Source organism: Ostrea edulis, chromosome 10 (genome assembly GCF_947568905.1).
Source record: "Ostrea edulis chromosome 10, xbOstEdul1.1, whole genome shotgun sequence".
Taxonomy (NCBI): domain Eukaryota; kingdom Metazoa; phylum Mollusca; class Bivalvia; order Ostreida; family Ostreidae; genus Ostrea; species Ostrea edulis.
In genome coordinates this window covers 20632851-20652280 of record NC_079173.1, presented here as the reverse complement: position 1 = coordinate 20652280, position 19430 = coordinate 20632851, and the positions used below count along the sequence as shown (strand labels likewise).

The 19430-nt window shown below is 36.1% G+C and overlaps 2 protein-coding genes across 2 annotated transcripts; both read left to right on the top strand.

Annotated features, from left to right (window-relative positions):
• Positions 1-6381: 6381 nt before the first annotated feature.
• LOC125666331 (MAM and LDL-receptor class A domain-containing protein 1-like) lies at positions 6382-11382 on the top strand. The gene is made up of 3 exons (XM_048899506.2): positions 6382-6577; positions 8314-8823; positions 10759-11382. The coding sequence occupies exons 1-3, from the start codon at positions 6520-6522 to the stop codon at positions 11256-11258; spliced, it is 1068 nt and encodes a 355-aa protein (XP_048755463.1). The 5' UTR covers positions 6382-6519; the 3' UTR covers positions 11259-11382.
• Positions 11383-15358: 3976 nt separating this feature from the next.
• On the top strand, positions 15359-19312 carry LOC125665500 (uncharacterized). Its single transcript, XM_048898151.2, has 2 exons — positions 15359-15672; positions 16952-19312. The coding sequence occupies exon 2, from the start codon at positions 16965-16967 to the stop codon at positions 19221-19223; it is 2259 nt and encodes a 752-aa protein (XP_048754108.2). The 5' UTR covers positions 15359-15672; positions 16952-16964; the 3' UTR covers positions 19224-19312.
• The last annotated feature ends 118 nt before the right edge of the window (positions 19313-19430 follow it).

The following is a 19430-nucleotide window of genomic DNA, read 5'->3' as shown; positions in this document are numbered from 1 at the left end:
AATGGAGTCAAATTCGTCTAAGGATAAGAGCTATGCGCGAGGGAGATAATCCTTAATTTTGAAATGAATTTCTAAATTTTATAACAGCAATTAAATATACATCCGTATTTTCAAGCTAGTAACGAAGTACTTAGCTAATGGGCTGTAGAGACCCTCGGAGACTAACAGTCCACCAGCAGAGGCCTCGACCCAGGGGTTATAATGTAAAACTTATACGGCACCAGATGCGCATTTCGACAAATAATGTCTCTTCAGTGATGCTCAACCGAAATGTTTGAAATCCGAAATAACAATGAAGTTTTAGAGCTATTATAGCCAAAAACAGCGTGCCAAAAAAAGTGGATATCATGTCTGGTTTGTCGATATCGTCCATATCGTATTTACATCATGTCTTGGGCATAATTCAAAAGTGCTGCTAGAACCCTGTAAGAAATAATTATCAAATATCTAAACACGAATAATTCACGTCAGTGGTTTTACAGTGCGTGCATTTTTCTTTGAAATGTTGTGTTTAAATGATGATTCTAACAGCAACCCCCCCCAAACCCCCACCCCCGTGTTCCGTTAGTTTACATCCGTTCACCCTGTGTATAAAAAGGCTGTAAATTTATGCGGCGTAGTGCATGATGTGAATAATCTCATAAAACATGCCTAAATGACTCGGATACGTTCTTCATTTTTTAAGAAAAAATTATGAATATTGAAAACATTCAATTTATATGTTAATATTTTTTTTTAAATCTACGTATAAGATAATCAAAATACATGTCTATTAGAAAAAAGATAGTTTAGACAAATATTTTTTAAAAAGAAATTGATATGAAATGACCAAATGTATCGCTATATTTCAGATTTGAGAGAGAAAAAGTACCGACCCCGGTAAAAATTAATAGAAATTACTAACTAAAAACAATCATGTTGTTGATAAATGTATGCACTTTTCATCAAGAAATTAGTTTTCTTTATCCATTCATTTAATTTGTAAACCATTTTACATCAATTAAAGGAGTGTAGTTTTCCGATTACATACACAATGTTCAATGCTATCTTCTTTTTATAATTTCGATCGGAATATTTCTGAATTTTCATCCAATCTAATTAAAGTCAGACTTCTTAGATCCGCGCCGTATACTCTGCGTATTATAGCGATTGTGAGCGTAACTTAGGATCTGATTTTAATTAGATTGAATTTTCACCGTTCCATTTCAATTTCTTTTTCAGATATATTTCTCCGATATATCTTTCTTTTCTAATTGACATTTTTATGAAGATTCTATCAACAAGACACGTTATAAATTTTCATAGATGTTGTTTTATTAATTTAAGAAATTAGAACGTGTATCGAAGCCCTTTGAACATGTTTAATTAGATATTCATAACAAGTATCAAATCACACCGAAATCTCTTATTTGCAAATAAAACACCTTTTTTATCATTCCGGAAAAGATCACAAAAAACTTCATATAAAATAATTGAGAGCTTTTATCAACTCTTTCAATGGTGAAATCATACTTCATAAGAGGTGTTTTAACGAACCATTGAATAAAACTTTGGTGTCATGAGTTACTTTAATCATGTTATTTGTCTACATGTACACCTTTAAAATAGAAGATAATATAAAATAAAAAGATTTACCTTAGTAACGCCTTCCTCTGTCCTACGGGTCTGGTGTTGCAAGACGAATGTTGTTTTTATAAATACTTGATATAGCCTTATACATATCTCAATACAAATACTTCTGTAGTTAAATTAATCGGGAACCTTTACAAATCCCTTGTCAATTCTCCTTTCATCTAGATAATTACGATATACAGAATATGAAAAGATATGGTAGGTTTCACATTAAAAATAACGACAGAACTTAGATTTGCAGACATTTATTAATTCTTTCATTTATAAAACTATTGTATTCAAATTATTTCCATCAAAGAGTTCAAAAGGATGAAATGATGAAGATAACAAAACAGTGATCAAATTACAATCAGAATGCAAGATTGTGCCCTCTACTGAATCCATGATTGTACGTATATATATAAAATACTTTTTTGTCATCTATCAATGAAAGATAATATGCTACTGACAAACAAGTTGATATTACAAGGGGTTTCAACAGTCTCGTTTAAAGACAGTATTTCGCAAATTCTATGGTCTTTATAACGATCTAATTTGCAAATACAAACTGTTATTTAGGTAAAAGGCCGTTCTTTGCATACTGATTTTGTCTTATTCAGATATAGGGTCCACGGTGGGTGTAACTGGTCGACAGGGGATGCTTACTCTTATTAGGTACCTAACACTGCCATGGGGTCCATATTTGTACTATACTCTTAATTTTGTACTCTTGTTAGGAGTTGTCAGATTGATCACTGCGATTTAAAACTAGAATAACTTAAATATATATTGGGTAAATTGATACTCTGTTTGAATATTCATGATATACGTAAATTGATACTCTGTTTGAATATTCATGATATACGTAAATTGATACTCTGTTTGAATATTCATGACATACGTAAATTGATACTCTGTTTGAATATTCATGATATACGTAAATTGGTAACGAGAAATATGCTTGTTACCATTTTTAATTCACCGAAATGATGTAGAGGTTTTAAAAAGAATATTCTGTGTGAAGCCATGTGTTATTGTGGACAAATGTGTACAACTGAACCCCACTGAAAATAAGACGGCATGTATGTATAGTATTTTATTGAATGAAATGAAACGAGAACAGGATTGTTAACACATTCATACAACAACAACAAAAACCATCTGATGGACGGTACTCCGTTACATCAGTGGTACATGGTGGTCTTACCGTGAATCAGTAAGCCAGGATACCGAACAGTAATCAATCTCGATCGTCAATCCTGTAAAGAATACAAAATTTAAAAAAAGCATACACAAAACCCTGGACATACCGGAAGTGAGATCACATGCATATGCGGAGTACGTATCCCCAGTCACGCCCGCTGTAAGCTCTATATCTTAATAAGGTAAACTGAAAATTTTGTAGTAAAAATTAGTAGATAAAGAATGTGGAAACACATCAGACAAGACCATTATAACGACCATAGAAATTGCGAAATGCTCATTTCAAACGAGAATGTTGAGGCTCCTGTGACGTTACGTGATTTGTCAGTAGCTTGCCTCGATTTAAAAAAAAAACGATCATACGCAGAACATGTTTTCAAATATCGAATCAGTTGAGAGACATAAACATCATGTGCAGGTTGTTGGTTGGTTGTATATTGTTTACATCCCACTCGATAATTTTTCACTCATTGGAGATGTCGCTATTGCCGGTGAAGGGCTGCAAAATGTAGGCCTATGCTCGGCGCTTACGGTCTTTGAGCAGGGAAGGATCTTGCTCTTGCCACACCTGCTGTTACACGGAGCCTCGGATTTTGCGGTCTAATTCGAAGGACCGTCCCATTTAGTCGACTATTACGACAAGCAAGGGGTACTATTCCCGGATTAAGTCTATCGAAAATTAAAAATAGTGTCCGATGCAGGTTTAGCACCGAGCTGAAATCTCCCACGAGAATATAGACTGTTACAACCAATCTAATCCCATCACCGGATGCAAAAGTTTAAATGTAATTCTGTTAAGTTCTAATAAAATGCGCCTATTACCACAAAATGTACAGTATATTCATACTAAAACGAAGAATCCAAACCCTTGGCTTTTGTGACTTAGATAAACAGGGTTGCATCATCTTTATTTACACCCCTGTAAACGCGAGATCGTTAACTCAGTCGTGGTCGACAACGTGGTTAGTGTTTTTCTCGGTATACCGTGAAAATGAGGTGAGAGATATTTTTACAATTTTTTATTTTTTAGAATTTTCTCATGAATTTTACGATTATTGGGCAACTGATAATTGTTCTTAAGATGTTTATCTTTGCATTTTACGCAAAACTAATTAGTTTTCTGTGTTATTTGAATAATCGATGAATAATAATTATCGTAGTATGCGACTGATAAAAAAAGGTGACATTTCATACTTTACTTTATGAAAGCGGATATTTAAAATGCATTGTCATAATGAAGCAGTTGCTCTTAACTAGGACTTGTGACATACCCCGCAACTTTCAAATAAGGATTTGATTTATACATCTCTCTAGAATTTTTGCGATCGGCAACGATGTAATAAGCGATCGTACAAAACACCTTAATGACACACGATTAGAAAATAGCATCATATTTGTTATCGTATGTTGTTTCACACTCGATCATGTTTGGTCGTCTGTAAACACGTGGTTTCCATGTGATAACTGGAGTTGTACATTGTTATAGATTTTGTTCAGGGTCGACATGCTGCTTTAACGTACAAGTATTACATTGAAGCTTCTTTACATTTGTACCCTTTACCTTTATTTTGTTTTTATTCAAGTTTTGGTGTATTTCTATTTTATGATGATAATGAAATTTATATAGCGCCTTATATAAAACAAATTACTCTAATGTGCTTTACAAGGGTAAGAAAAGGAATACAACAATAAAACACAATTAAATAGAATTCAATGACAGTATGACATGAAATCTTATATCCGTAGAATTATCAAAATGCAACATTATAATCAAGATCAATACCTGAAGTCTTTTTATTTTTTTTTTATTAGGGGGAGGGGGGGGGGGGTATCGAGCACTATGAAATGCAAAGTATTAGAACTTAACAAAATAAAACATTAAGAAAATTTAGAAGTTTCCAATAAAACGGTCATTGAGAAAAACTTGTACTGGGTAAGCAATACGATGTCACTAGGAGAGATAACTCTACCTGGTTTTAAAAATGTTCGAGGACACGTAAATTCGTGGTTAAGAGTGACTCACGAAATCCACAAACATCAATCCCCCGTGAACAATGATTATTCCACAGTATTTAGCTGTCCGGTTGCATTTTTTTTTTGCATGTAAGCAATTTGTGGTATTACCGATCGCCTCTACTTTGTCAACCTTTCGTTTAAAACACATTTCTGGACGCTGCCAAATGCTCGTTTTGGTGATGTTAAGTTTGTCATGTTGATTCGTAATATTTTGTAATTATTTGAATCATTATGAAAATGAAAAGAAATTTCGGTACTTGGAGCCATATCAATTATATGGATTACATATACCATAAAGTTTGTGGGGATACCTTCCTTTAATTGAAGTGTTCAGTCTCATAACTTGCCACTACTATCCTAAATATCTTGTGAAATTTTAAACTAGACAAAGCATCGGCATATAAATAGCATTCAAAGTTACCCGTTATCAAATTATAGTTCTGCACAACTGCATTCGAGTTACCGATCGCGTCCGGGTTAACGATCTCGCGTTTACAGGGGTGTAATTCAACTGACAAACATCGTTCTAAAAATAGAACGCCCAGAATCCTGTCAAGGTCTCAAGTGTCAACCAAGTGCAATTTATTGTACAACATCATAAAGTTAAGCTGTTAGTCTAACTTTAATAAAACATCCAAATATGAAACAGATTTCATTTATGTGTTTTAAAATACTACGTTCCTGGTGGCAACAAAGAAACCCTCGAAGGTCAAGGTGAACACATTCGGTACCTAAAGAAAGGTCTCACTAGTAATGCTTAAATCAAATGTGAAGTCGTATCACTCGCTATTCATAAGATTTGGTTTTGAAATTTTAGCTAAAAAAAAAAAAAGAAGAAAAAAAAAAAGGTCAAAGTCACAAGATGAAAAAATCATGATATGCACTGAAAATACTTGAAATAATGGATGTATATATAATGTATGAACGTCGTGCTTAAGAATTCTGGAAGGATATTTTACCTAGGTTATTTTTTTAAGTTCAAGATCTTTGGTAATAAAAGAAAGGTCTTGTCACAAAGAATGTCCATATGGAAGATGAAAATCATAATACATACAATGATACATACAATATGTAGGGGCGTAACAAGAACGGTAGCACCCAAAGTAAAAGAAATTAATCTTAGTTAATACACGAAAATTCGTGCACTTTCTTCATATTCTTCAAAGGAAAATTAAGCAATATTATAAGACTGCCTGTCATCGTACTATCCTTCTCCTTAATAACTAAAAGCATGATATCAAATCAAAGAGTTACAGTTCATAGATAAAGGGGGATATATATGTCATCTCAAAATACTCATCAACATATTGCCCAAGTGAACCATATCATGTAATGAATTCTTGCAACGTGATCATTGTGGGTTTTTTTTTTAACTTGTCAAATGCTTTTTGATAATACTAAACTATTGATGAAATAAATTTGAGTATTGTTCGTTCATTACTACAGACAGACGTGAAGTACTGCAAGGTATCGAAGTGCAGAAATCCTGTAATGGAGCAATAACGTGCATCACGACACCGGTGTCGCATGTTTTTCCTCCATGTGTCACACATCACGTGACAACCACGTTACAAGCATCAATTTTTTTTACAGGAAGCTTGTGTTCAATCAACTTGTTCTTATATCTCATATTCATCAGTGTAAATTATTGAAATACAATAATCAGAATACGGAATAAAACCGGAAGTTATGGATGTAAGGATTCTTTTAAGTATCGCCATTGTCATTCCGTTGAGAGTGAAAGCAGGTAATACCATTTTGCATTATTTTAAAACACTGCAGTAAGCTACGATTTCGTTTGAGGATGATATAACAACACTAGAAGTGTAGCTTGGTTTAGATTCATTTAAGGAATAAAGCTAATGGTAACCTACATTAGATAAATAATCTAACTCCGAGCAGTCATGTGTTATAATATGCGAAGTGGCGGATTCAGAAAAAAGAAGCGTAAACTGCCCCAAGTTAGGTTATATCGTATACCATAGTGAATGATTAGCCCCATTCCTTATAATCTAATACACAAAAAAAATCCTACAAGTTTTAATTTATGATATTGTGAATAAATACTGACAAATACCCATCACTTGCGCCGCGCAAGGTCAGGGTTCACTTAGAAGCGTCGAACTGTGATGGCAGCCATCTTCTTTCTTCGTATGACCGGACCATGTATTAATTTTTTTTCAAATTTGAAAATGTAGTTATTCAAGGTGGACTTTGTAACCTTGACAACAGAAAATACGTGTAGGCTACGCATGTAACTGTTTCTTCACAGCACGTTTAAGATCGACTTTGAAGACGCACCAACAGAAAGGGAAATGATTGCTCCGGACACAGAACTACTAGAAAATGCAATAATATGCGGTTGTTGTTGTTTTTTTTAAAGTTTAAACTACATCAAAACTTGCATGCAACATTGCAACCAATTTAAAAGTCTGACACAGTATAACAAGTGACTGGTCGGTGGTCACGTGACGTGACGTCTCTTGGTAAAATGCGATTCATTTTATGCTCTGAGAGGGCAGATCAAGCAATTTTCCCCCAAGTGAAAATTGTATTTCAAAATGAAACTGAGCAAAATTTGCAAATAATTGATGTACCATTATTTGGAATATTATATCTTTCCTGAATTACGCTATTATTTAGATATATAGATTTACCAGTGTTTTGTGTACCAGTACGTTTTGTTTATTTAATAATTAACATCGTGAAAAAATAGCATAACAAAGTATCTCATTGTGCACGATTTCTGTTTCATAGTAGGCCTATAACTTAACTGTGCTGCGATGTCAATGATAAAAAATATGCACCGCCTTGGGTTGTCCAGAGGGCGTGTCCCTATACCAAGTTAGCTTGCACAATATTAGCCAATCAAGTAAAATCAATATTGGCCAATCAAATTGTGCGTATCAAGTAAAATTGAATAATTTTAAAATATCAAACAAAATCCAAACATTCATCAGTGTGTTATTTGTGTACTGTAGACAGACAATATATAAATATTGCATGTAGTTGAGGGTAATATTGAAATTTTTCACCCCGAGAAAACCATTGTCAACCGAGGCGTAGCAACATACGGTGATCGTAGCGTCATTTGCATACAATATTTGTTTTATCATACTGAATGTTACATAAACAACAAAGCAGAAAGACTTAATTCAGATTTTTTTTTCTATGTTGCTGTAAACATTGGAAGTCAACATGGTTACGCCTCGGTTGACAATGGTTTTCTCGGGGTGAAAATTTTCAATGTTACCCTCAACTACATGCAATATTTATATAATATCACCCGTTGTCAGGTAGTGTTACCCGTTGCTAGATACTATCACTTTGGAGCGCTTGCTTTCTATATATTCTGAGAGGGAAACATTCTGGTTTTTCAACTGTTTCTTGGCCAATCAGATTCGAGTCTTTTAAATGAAAGTAGAATAATATCGTTTACGATTATTTGAAACTTGACATTATTGAAATGCAATTTGATATCAGGTTTTACCGATTTCGAGACTGCCTCCAAAGACTGGTTCAATGTCCTCCTCCGTGACGACATAGACTGGAATCTACATAAGGGTGGTTTGACGGATTGGAAAACGGGGACGAAGGGAGACCACACCACAGGGAAAGGAAAATTCTTATATGTGGACACATCTAACGATTCGGGGGCTTCTGCTATACTGGAGAGTAGAATTCTCCAAACTCCAGAACGAGGATCGTGTGTCTCGTTTTGGTACCGTGTTTCCGGTAACGATGTTGGTGACGTCATGATTCATAAAGTTGAAGTGGTAGAAGGAAGAACTGAGGAAAGGGTATGGTGGAGACGAAAGGGGCATCAGGGAGACAAGTGGAATTTTGGAAGAGTCACAATCCCAGCATCCGGTACTAAATATTATCAACTGGTCTTGGAGGCCAAACTCGGAGGTGGAAGTGGTGGAATCATAGCGCTGGACGACATCAACCTTGATGTAAGCCAACCATGCACGGATTCTCTTGAAAACGGAGGTATGTAATATGTTATAGACCATCGATCGATTGTAAGAATCCACAGCAAACACAACGATACATACAATTCTTCAAGTACCTTGTGTACGATACCTGTTTATCTTGTCCGTATTGTGCAGTGTTGTGAAACTTTTCTGTTTAGAATTATTACATTTCATGATCAAATATGACTGAAGGTAGGCTGTAAATGGGTATAGATAAATCGCGATCAAATGTGAAAAATATTGCCAGTGAAGTTGACGAGTAGGGACTTGCAATGAAGGGTATGATACACGTACCAAATTCAAGGCTGTAAGATGTAGTGGTATTGCTGTGTTCAGGCTATAACCAGTTAATTGAAATCAAGTATTTTGCTGTTTATGATTTATAGACTTAGTACATAGAAAGTTCAGTTGAGTTTTATTTCCTAATCATTTCTATCACTGTTCCTTTATAGGAGTTATGAGATTAATCACTGTTCGTAATATTCACCTTTATAGGAGTTATGAGATTGATCACTGTTCGTTATCTTCACCTTTATAGGAGTTATGAGATTGATCACTGTTCGTTATCTTCACCTTTATAGGAGTTATGAGATTAATCACTGCTCGTTATCTTCACCTTTATAGGAGTTATGAAATTGATCACTGTTCGTTATCTTCACCTTTATAGGAGTTATGAGATTGATCACTGTTCGTTATCTTCACCTTTATAGGAGTTATGAGATAATCACTGTTCGTTATCTTTACCTTTATAGGAGTTATAAGATTAATCACTGTTCGTTATCTTCACCTTTATAGGAGTTATGAGATTAATCACTGTTCGTTATCTTCACCTTTATAGGAATTATGAGATAATCACTGTTCGTTATCTTCACCTTTATAGGAGTTATGAGACTGATCACTGTTCGTAATATTCACCTTTATAGGAGTTATGAGATTGATCGCTGTTCGCAATCTTCACCTTTATAGGAGTTATGAGATTGATCACTGTTTGGTATATTCACCTTTATAGGAGTTATGAGATTAATCACTGTTCGCTATCTTCGCCTTTATAGGAGTTATGAGATTAATCACTGTTCGCTATCTTCACTTTTATAGGAGTTATCAGATTGATCACTGTTTGGTATCTTCACCTTTATAGGAGTTATGAGATTGATCACTGTTCGCTATCTTCACCTTTATAGGAGTTATGTGATTGATCCATGTTCGTTATGTTTACCTTTATAGGAGTTATAAGATCGATCACTGTTCGTTATCTTCACCCTTTCCTTGTAAATAAGCAAATGAAGATAACGAACAATGATGAATTTCATATATTCTATGAAGAATGCAAAATCGAGAGAAGGGCAAATACGGACCTCTGGACATACCAGAGGTGGGTCAGATACCTAGGAGTAAGCATCCCCTGTTGAGCGGTCACACCCGCCATATATCTTGATCAGGTAAACGGAGTAATCCGTAGTCAAAATCAGTATGTACAGAACGGCATAACAATTGGTATGAAACGCACCAGACAGCATTCGACCCAGTAATAGCTTGTCGTGTTGTTAGTTTGGGTAGATATCTATCTCCAAAGATAAAGCAGATATGTGGTGTGTTTTATTGCGAGTTCACTGGGATATAAAAAATCTACACATGAATGAAAATGAGTATTGCTAATAAATAAAACGTCATCGATATATCTAATTGTTGAGTTGAAGGTCACAGCAAGATATTTTTCCTTCTCATGTAGACGCTTTTGAATAAATTTTGCCTCATAAGAGTAAAAACTTGGTATATTGTACTAATGGGGAGGGGCATCTCTATCATTCATGTTTTCTGGTTCAGGGACTTAATTGATAGGACGGGGTTCTTGCAGTATTTGTGGGATTATCAGTTGAACGTTATGGTCCATGGGCCTCTTATTTTCAAAATATATGTCAAGTTATAATCGCAAGTGCATTTCGCATTTCAGGGTTTATGATCGATTTTGAAACCCAACCAACAGCAATGCAAAACAAAGAAAACGTAGATCATTTTGACTGGATAATCCAAAAGGGACCGACTCCGAGTTCCGGTACAGGTCCTTCTGGTGACGTCACATCCGGCCAAGGTCATTACCTATACTTGGAGGCTAGTAAAATGTCAAGCGGTCATACAGCTTACTATCTTAGTATTACCGTGCCTCCCAGCCATAATGGTGCCTGTCTATCGTTTTATTACCACATGAATGGAAATCACGTTGGTACTTTGACCGCTTCTGTCCTAGGTAAACCTGGCTGGGTATCCACGGCTACCTCCGTATGGACTAAGTCGGGTAAACAGGGAGACATGTGGCATTTCGCCGAGGTGTCTCTGGAGAAAACTCGAACCGCGCAAAAATATGAAGTCATGTTCACAGGAATTGTTGGAGATGGTTACCAAGGAGACATTGCAATTGACAATATCATGTTACAAAATAATGGTTTATGTTAATTAAATCCATTTATTGCCAAAACAAATTCAGATATTTAAATATGTACTTGTTATTTTGCAAACATGCATGTACGGAAATGTGTTGCCTCCTTTTTTCTAATATTAATAAATATCATCAATTTGCGATATTTTTTGCTTTTCTTCTTATCAAAAGAATAAGCTTGAATCGAATAATTGTAAGAACGGCTCCCTGTTACATGTAGGTTCGGGTGGGCGGGGTAAAAGGAAGAGGACAGAAACTGTGTTAGGAGATGAAGCGAGCAAGGGGTAGCAGTAAAAAGACGCGAAAAAGGAGAGAAAAGGAAAAAGAAAAGGTCGGGTGTAGAGACAGAAGAGAGTTTTCATTTATTTCGTTTCTTCCGATTTTTTCGCGGGACATGAATTTCATTCTGTAAATATTATGGGTTAGAACAGACAAAAGACTTTCGGGACGAAATATGTCTACACCCTTTATTGATGAAAATTCTCAAATCATACCTAATGATCTTGCCTTTATGTTAAGCAATGACCTTGTAAGTATTCAGACACTCTTCATCATACCACGTTTCATGAAAAATGTGATTTACATATACATGTAGTGCATTTGCCGTTTAGTGAAATAGAGAGATGTCCAAAACATGTCAGAGGAAATTCCAGTCGCCTTTTTGTGTAATATTTTAATTTTTTTTTTTAAAAATCAGAGCATTTACATGAGTCTTCTTTGCAGGTTTTATTAGCTATTTATATCATGCATGAAATCAAAGCAAAGTTCTTATCTTAAAACCTCTTTATTTGCAACAACAAAAAATTATCATTCCCCAAAAAATCACAAAAATTCATGTAAAATATAATGGAGGGTTTTATCACACTTTCACTGTTAAAATCATATTTCATACGAGGTGCTTTAAACCTGAATATAGATGAATAACTAGTGAAATTTCATGTTTATTAGATTGGTATTGATTGAATATTGTTCTACGTCCCTCTCGAGAATATTTCCCTCATATGGAGACGTCACCACTGCCGGTGAAGGGCTGCAAAATTTAGGCCTATGCTCGGCGCTTATGGCCATTGAGCAGGGAGGGATCATTATCGTGAAACACCTACTGTGACACGGGACCTCGGATTTTGCGGTCTCATCCGATGGACCACCCCATTTAGTCGCTTCTTACGACAAGCAAGGGGTACTGAGGATCTAGATTGGTATTGTATCACTTCCATCTCTATATGATTTTAACATCTTGATAAAAGGATGACAATGATAAATGAATTTTTTTTAAAAATTGTCAGAAAACAACAGAGTTGCCAGGTGGGTTAAAATTGGTGAAGAAGTGTCGAATTGATGCGAAAAGCCTTCAGTATGAACTTTCATCCATGAGATTTATGTGAACTGGAACAGAAACATTACCATCAGATAGTATGTATGCTAAATGCATCCTTGGAGTTTAATGATGTCTGCTGTCATAACGTAGCTAGTTGTATTGAAGGTCAAATACCGGTACATCAAATCATGAATGATAGAAAGATCTATACATTCTCAATGAAGATTTGAGTTGTGTAGGATTACAGTTTATGGGAAAGGGAACTCTCAAAGATGAAAACCGTCTACACATGACTATACTAGGTGCTGCCACAATAGCTCTACCAGAAAACTTATTGACGCATGCGTCAGATTCGACCGCATTTACTATAAAAGCTATATACAGTGAAAACTTTAAGATAACGAACAGTGATCCATCTCATAAATACCACAAAGAAAACGAAATTGAGAGAAGAGCAAACACGAACCCCTGGATATATCAGAGGTGGGGTCAGGTGCCTGGGAATATCAGAGGTGGGGGTCAGGTGCCTAGGAATATAAGAAGTGGGATCAGGTGCCTGGGAATATCAGAGGTGGGGTCAGGTGCCTGGATATATCAGAGGTGGGGGTCAGGTGCCTGGGAATATCAGAGGTGGGATCAGATGCCTGGGAATATTAGAGGTGGGGGTCAGGTGCCTAGGAATATCAGAGGTGGGATCAGGTGCCTGGGAATATCAGAGGTGGGGTCAGGTGCCTGGGAATATCAGAGGTGGGGTCAGGTGCCTGGGAATATCAGAGGTGGGGTCAGATGGCTAGGAGTAAACACCTGTTAGTTATCAAAACTATGTAAAGCAAACCATTCAGAAACCTTCATGTTTTTATATCGAAGCTTATATTTCTCCTGCATTGGTCTTTCACTATATAGTTAATTCTGGCAGCCTAAGAATATTGTTCACATTTTAAGATAATATCCTATTGTATCAGATAAAATTCCATTAAGAACACGTGTAGCTTTTAGCTTTTGATAAATAACAATGCTCATACCTAGAATGTTTTAACTAAAACAAATAGCTATTTCAATTTTTGATGCTTTAAAGTAGTAGCGTGTGAATGCAGAAATAATGAATACAGTGCAGCGTATAAGAAAGAGAAAATACATACTGGAATGGAAACATTACAATTAGATAGCGTCCAATCTTGAGACAGATAATGAATCACTATCACAGGTAGATGTACCATCTTGTATCACATATTTAAACCTATGCTTAGTACTCTGGGGTCCATGTTACATAATGTCTTAGACTTGTAAAGACCAAACGTACGTTTTACAATTCATTTAATGCTGTACTTTTTTAAAAGTGTAAAATGCATGGTATATCCAAAGAACAGCAGTCGATGAATATATAAAACTACAAGAATATTTTCATAAATTGTATGTAAAAATGGTACACGTCTTAGAATAATGGTCTTAGTCGCAAGACCTTTTGTAAACTGGGTTTCAGCGCCATAGCAGTGAAGGTTCCGCTAATGCCTGCTGCGACACGGGACAAGGGTACGTTTAGACACTGCTTGTATTACACACGGGACAATGGTACATTTACATACTGCTTGTATTACACACGGGACAATGGTACATTTACATACTGCTTGTATTACACACGGGACAATGATACGTTTACATACTGCTTGTATTACACACGGGACAATGGTACATTTATATACTGCTTGTATTACATACGGGACAATGGTACATTTATATACTGCTTGTATTACACACGTGACAATGGTACGTTCAGATACTGCTTGTATTACACACGGGACAATGGTACGTTTAGATACTGCTTGTATTACACACGGGACAATGGTACATTTACATACTGCTTGTATTACACACGGGACAATGATACGTTTACATACTGCTTGTATTACACACGGGACAATGGTACATTTATATACTGCTTGTATTACACACGGGACAATGGTACATTTATATACTGCTTGTATTACACACGGGACAATGGTACGTTTAGACACTGCTTGTATTACACACGGGACAATGGTACGTACAGATAGTGCTTGTATTACACACGGGACAATGGTGCATTCAGATAATGCTTGTATTACCCCCACCAACAACTAGGTTGCATCGCTCCGGTACAAGTTTTCATTTTTTGGGCCAATTCTAATTTTCAGTCTTTGAACGTTTCCTTGTATATTTAATTTCGACAGATCTAAGTAAGGAAAATCTTAGTTAACACCAGCTGAAAGAAAGACCTTTACATTAATGATGATGATGATGGTGATGATGATGATGATAGTGATGATGATGATGATGATAGTGATGATGATGATGACTTTGGTGGTGGTGATGATGATGATGATGATGACTGTTGTGGTGGTGGTGGTGGTGATGGTGATGACTGTTGTGGTGGTGGTGATGATGATGATGATAGTTGTGGGGATGATGATGATGATGAAAAAACATATACTGGGAGAAACAGGCCCATAACACATGCTCGTTAGTAACCGATTTTTTCAAACTCTCATTCCTTTTTTTTATTTACTCAGCAAGCCTGGTTTTCTTTTTTTTTTTTTTTTTTTTTTTATAAAAACATGAAGAAAAAAGTTTGAGAAAATACCTGTTACTAACTCACATTGTTATGGGGTCTCTATTTACATTACCGATTTTTTTTTTTCACTGGGTAAGTTTTGTTGCTTTACGTCTGTCCATTTCATAGTGAAATAAAAAAACAACAAAAACCTCCTAAATATTCAGAATTTTTAAAACGCCCTCGTTGATACAAAAAAAAAAAAAAAAAAAAAAAAAAAAAAATCCTCTTTTATTTCTTCTCTGCGGGACACACACTTTTAATATTGGACATTTAAATTTTTTACACCGACAATGTGCCGTTTCGTGGATTGATTTTGATATTCATTAAGATAATCCTGGGCATTTAAATGTAATTCTTCTGTTGTATCGATCTGGGGAAACTCGTGTACATTATTTATCATGCTTTGCCGCCATCTTTGTTTACATTCCGTAACCAACCACCCTCGTGAAACAGAATTTAGCGGACTGGTTATATACGGGGAATCAAAATGAATTTATGAATATTCTTATCTGATTTTCATAAGGTAAAGTATAGCTTGACGGCATGCTTTCTTGAATATGTTTACAAGTGTTTTGAAGTTATGCTTCAAGGATATTCAATAATTGAAGTCGTTTTTGTGTGTACTGCTAATGATAGAAGCTTGACAAATCGGATATAAATCCGAAGCAAGTATGAATTGGAAACCGTATATAACATGGGTTCATCGGGTTCCGAACTTCCTAAATCGGTGCAGTCCGAACTCCTTAAATCGATGTTGTCTGAATTTCCTAAATCGGTGCAGTCCGAACTCCCTAAATCGATGCAGTCCGAATTTCCTAAATTGATCCACTTTCGTGTTAACTTTGTTTACTGACAAACAGCAATGATTATCACCATTAATTATTGATCTAGTGGAACAACTATCGGATGGAGGTCAAATTATGGCATTAACAACATACATGCACCTTTTTGTTTGTTCTTTATCTTAAATAAAAACTACCATAGATATGGCCTTGGTTGAAACCATGCCATTTAAAAAAAAAGAAGAAAGAAAATGTTTTGAAAATGAAGGCATAATTAAAAAAAAAACCTTTTTGGAATAAACTACACAATTTAAAACCCCCGACTCGATGTACCTGTCATGTTGTTATCGTTTGATGTAGTGAAATAATATGCATAATAGATGGGGAAACCTTAGCAAAATGATATATGAAATCAACCGTGCAAAAATGAAGCTGTTAATACATTAGATATAGATCGAACCAGACCAAATTGCTCGCTCTGATGTGTTTCTGAATTTTCTGTGATTTTTTGTTATTCACTGTTGATTGTTGAAATGTCGTGGTAAGTATTGTGGTTTTGAAATCTTATTAGTACAAAAACTGGCGAATACTTATATCTTAATACTGAAATATAGGATGCAACTTACCTTATTTTATCTCCATTATGTTAACTGTAAAAGCTGATTCGTACAATTCTGAACTCGGATTTATCGTGTGATATGTGTTGTAAACAAGCTTTTAGGTTATTTTCGCCCCGTGTTATTTTAGCCTTTCTATACTTGCAATGCAACGGTTTTATTTTAAAGACTCAGCTAAATGAGAGACAAGAGATGAAATAGTTTTGCCCAGTCTTAATTTGCCCACTGACAATGAAGACGAAAAGGGTGAAAATAAAACGGGGGCGAATAGTTCCATGAATACAGTATTCAAAATGCAATATGTATTTCAAATTGTTTCATTAAATTCATAAATACTTATAGCATTTAGATACTTAACTAGTTATTGATGACTCAGATTCAAAATGTTTCATTATACTTGCAGGTATTCCCGTAAAATGGCGGAAAGTCATGTGCTGGAGGATTTCCTCACCGGAAATGACGTACCCAGTAATCTCCCATACCTGCATCTTTCTTTCTTTGCCCACTGCTTTATTCCACGCCGCTACGTCGAAACTATGAATCCGACCAAGACTCCAACAGTCGTGGGTAGCTTTAGCGAGGGTCTTCGACTTCCATCTTTCGTTGTGCTGAAACCGGACGGAACATTCGCAAAGAAACATTTGGTCAAAGAACCGACTGTAGTTTTCCTTCACGTCAAGGAAGTCCAGATATCACTTCCTTCTGTCACTGATGCAGACACCTGCCATTACATTATTTGTAATGAAAACGTCCATGCTGGATATTGCCGATTAAAAGTTCTTCAAAATGGAAGCAATGAAAACGAGGCAGATTTGTCCGTGACAAAGAAAGGGGTCATATACTTAGGCAGCAGCTTATCAAGGAAGAAATTCCAGACAAAACTTTCTTCAAATAAAAAGGCAATAGATTCCATGATGGATACACTTTTAAATAATGGTACCGGGAATGGCCTCGACATGAAATTTTCAGATTTATTTACTGGAATACCTGAGAATTCCCTTGACCTCAGACGTCCGTTTACCTCTTTAGGACTGCGTGGGGTATTAATGAGTGCGAGGCAAGAAAGGTATAAACAAAACGAATCTCAGCAATCACCGGAACAGACAGGTCTTATATCGGAAGTGGAACCATCAGAAGTCTCGCATGAACTCGCACTTCCTTATCCTGGATGGCCGTCACAAGCAGATGAATGGAGATCGAGAAAACGTCTGCAAAACTGGCCTTCCGAGAGTACCATTGAGAAAGTAGTGCAGTCGGGCTGCCATATTGTGCCCACGTCTCACTGCAAAAGTTCCCAGTCCGACATTGAGTGGAGGGTATCCTTTGCTCTTGCTGAGAAGACATTGGTAATTGAAGAACTTGCCGACTCCCAGAGACAATGTTTTCTGTTGTTTGATATGCTCTGTGTTCATGTGATATCGGAGGGAATAATAACACAGCAACACATACGCTCTACATTCTTTTACGCATGCGAGAATCTGAGTCCTACTCTCTGGCATAAGAACCCCGCTTATTGTATTCTCTACCTCATGGATCAACTTATTGATGCAGTGAAGCAAAAATTTCTCCCCGACTATTTTATAAAGAAAAACAACCTTTTAGATCATTTATCTGATGTTCAGTCCTCCCAGTTAGAGAGAAGATTTACCACAATCCGTCGAAGACCCTTGGAAGAACTATTTTCTCTGTCGGAAAACTACACAATATTGGACATCTTTCCTTACAATACTGACGTGAAAAAGATATTTGCTCAAGTTCTGGCCGACGCGAAAGGATATAAATCTCCCAATCAAGCACAGAAGTCAGTAGAGAGTTTCATGGTGGTCTGCAACGGATTGTGCAATGGATTTTATAACGAATATGGGTTTGATCATTGTGCTGCCATTTTTGAAGATGTCATAGACAATTTCGTGGTCCCAATTTACGGTAAGGCCGAGGCTGATCGACAGAGAGAGTATGTCCCCCACCTTTTGAACGAAAAAAACATAGAGTTCAGTAATGTTCTGCAGGTTGAAGAAATCTGGAAACCCATCACGTTTTGTCGATTTCTGATCACCAGATATGTGGACGGCAAGAAAGGGGCGGGGCTCTATGAACACCTGGCTTGCTTATATCACGCAGCATCGTGTGTATTTAAGGCCAACAAACGTGATTTGTTACAAAAAGCCGACACGATGTTTCAGGAGGCAATGGAAAGGGAAGGTGAAGGTCACGGCGCAGGCTTATTCGTCGAATATGGTCACTTCCTATGTGCTTGTGAGAAATATACTGATGCCGTTAAAATTTTAAGACAGGCTGTTGAATCGGAAAAAGAAAATCCTACTAGCGTGAATTACTACGGAAAGATGGAATCCATGACAATGGACGAAAAGATACAGAAGGAAATTAGCATGACCGGAAGTTTAGAACTCTTGTCCATCATATACGCATATTATTTGTTAATCGAATGTTTTATCCAAACCAAAAAAGAAGGGAATTTGACCACCACCGTGCAAGACATGGAGCAGACATGTGATCGAGTCAAAGATCCGAGGGCGTATTCCCTCCTCGGTTATAGCCTTCTGAAGACCAAAGAGAAAGAAAAAGCGCTGGGGGCATTTAAATGCGCTTTAGATCTTGATCCCAAATACAAACTAGCGAAAGAAAACATTGCAAAAAATAAGAAGAAAAAGTAATTCTTTTGTAGATGCCCAGAAACCCTCCAATCAATGTAAATGTACATGAATTATTTAAAAAATAAATAAATTGACACGCATACAAAATATAACATTATACAGCGAATATTAACCGAAATGTAGATCTTCATTTAAGAAATAGATAACACTATTATAAACCACCAGACGGCCCACTTCACAGCCCAATGAATTTTTAAATTGTTATTT

What these genes read in the sequence shown, in the direction of transcription:
- LOC125666331 (XM_048899506.2), top strand. Translation starts at nt 6,520, where the DNA reads ATGGATGTAAGGATTCTTTTAAGTATCGCCATTGTCATTCCGTTGAGA. An exon ending in TCCGTTGAGAGTGAAAGCAG is followed by an intron (nt 6,578 to 8,313) that starts GTAATACCATTT and finishes ATTTGATATCAG; the next exon opens with GTTTTACCGATTTCGAGACT. An exon ending in GGATTCTCTTGAAAACGGAG is followed by an intron (nt 8,824 to 10,758) that starts GTATGTAATATG and finishes TTCGCATTTCAG; the next exon opens with GGTTTATGATCGATTTTGAA.
- LOC125665500 (XM_048898151.2), top strand. Translation starts at nt 16,965, where the DNA reads ATGGCGGAAAGTCATGTGCTGGAGGATTTCCTCACCGGAAATGACGTA.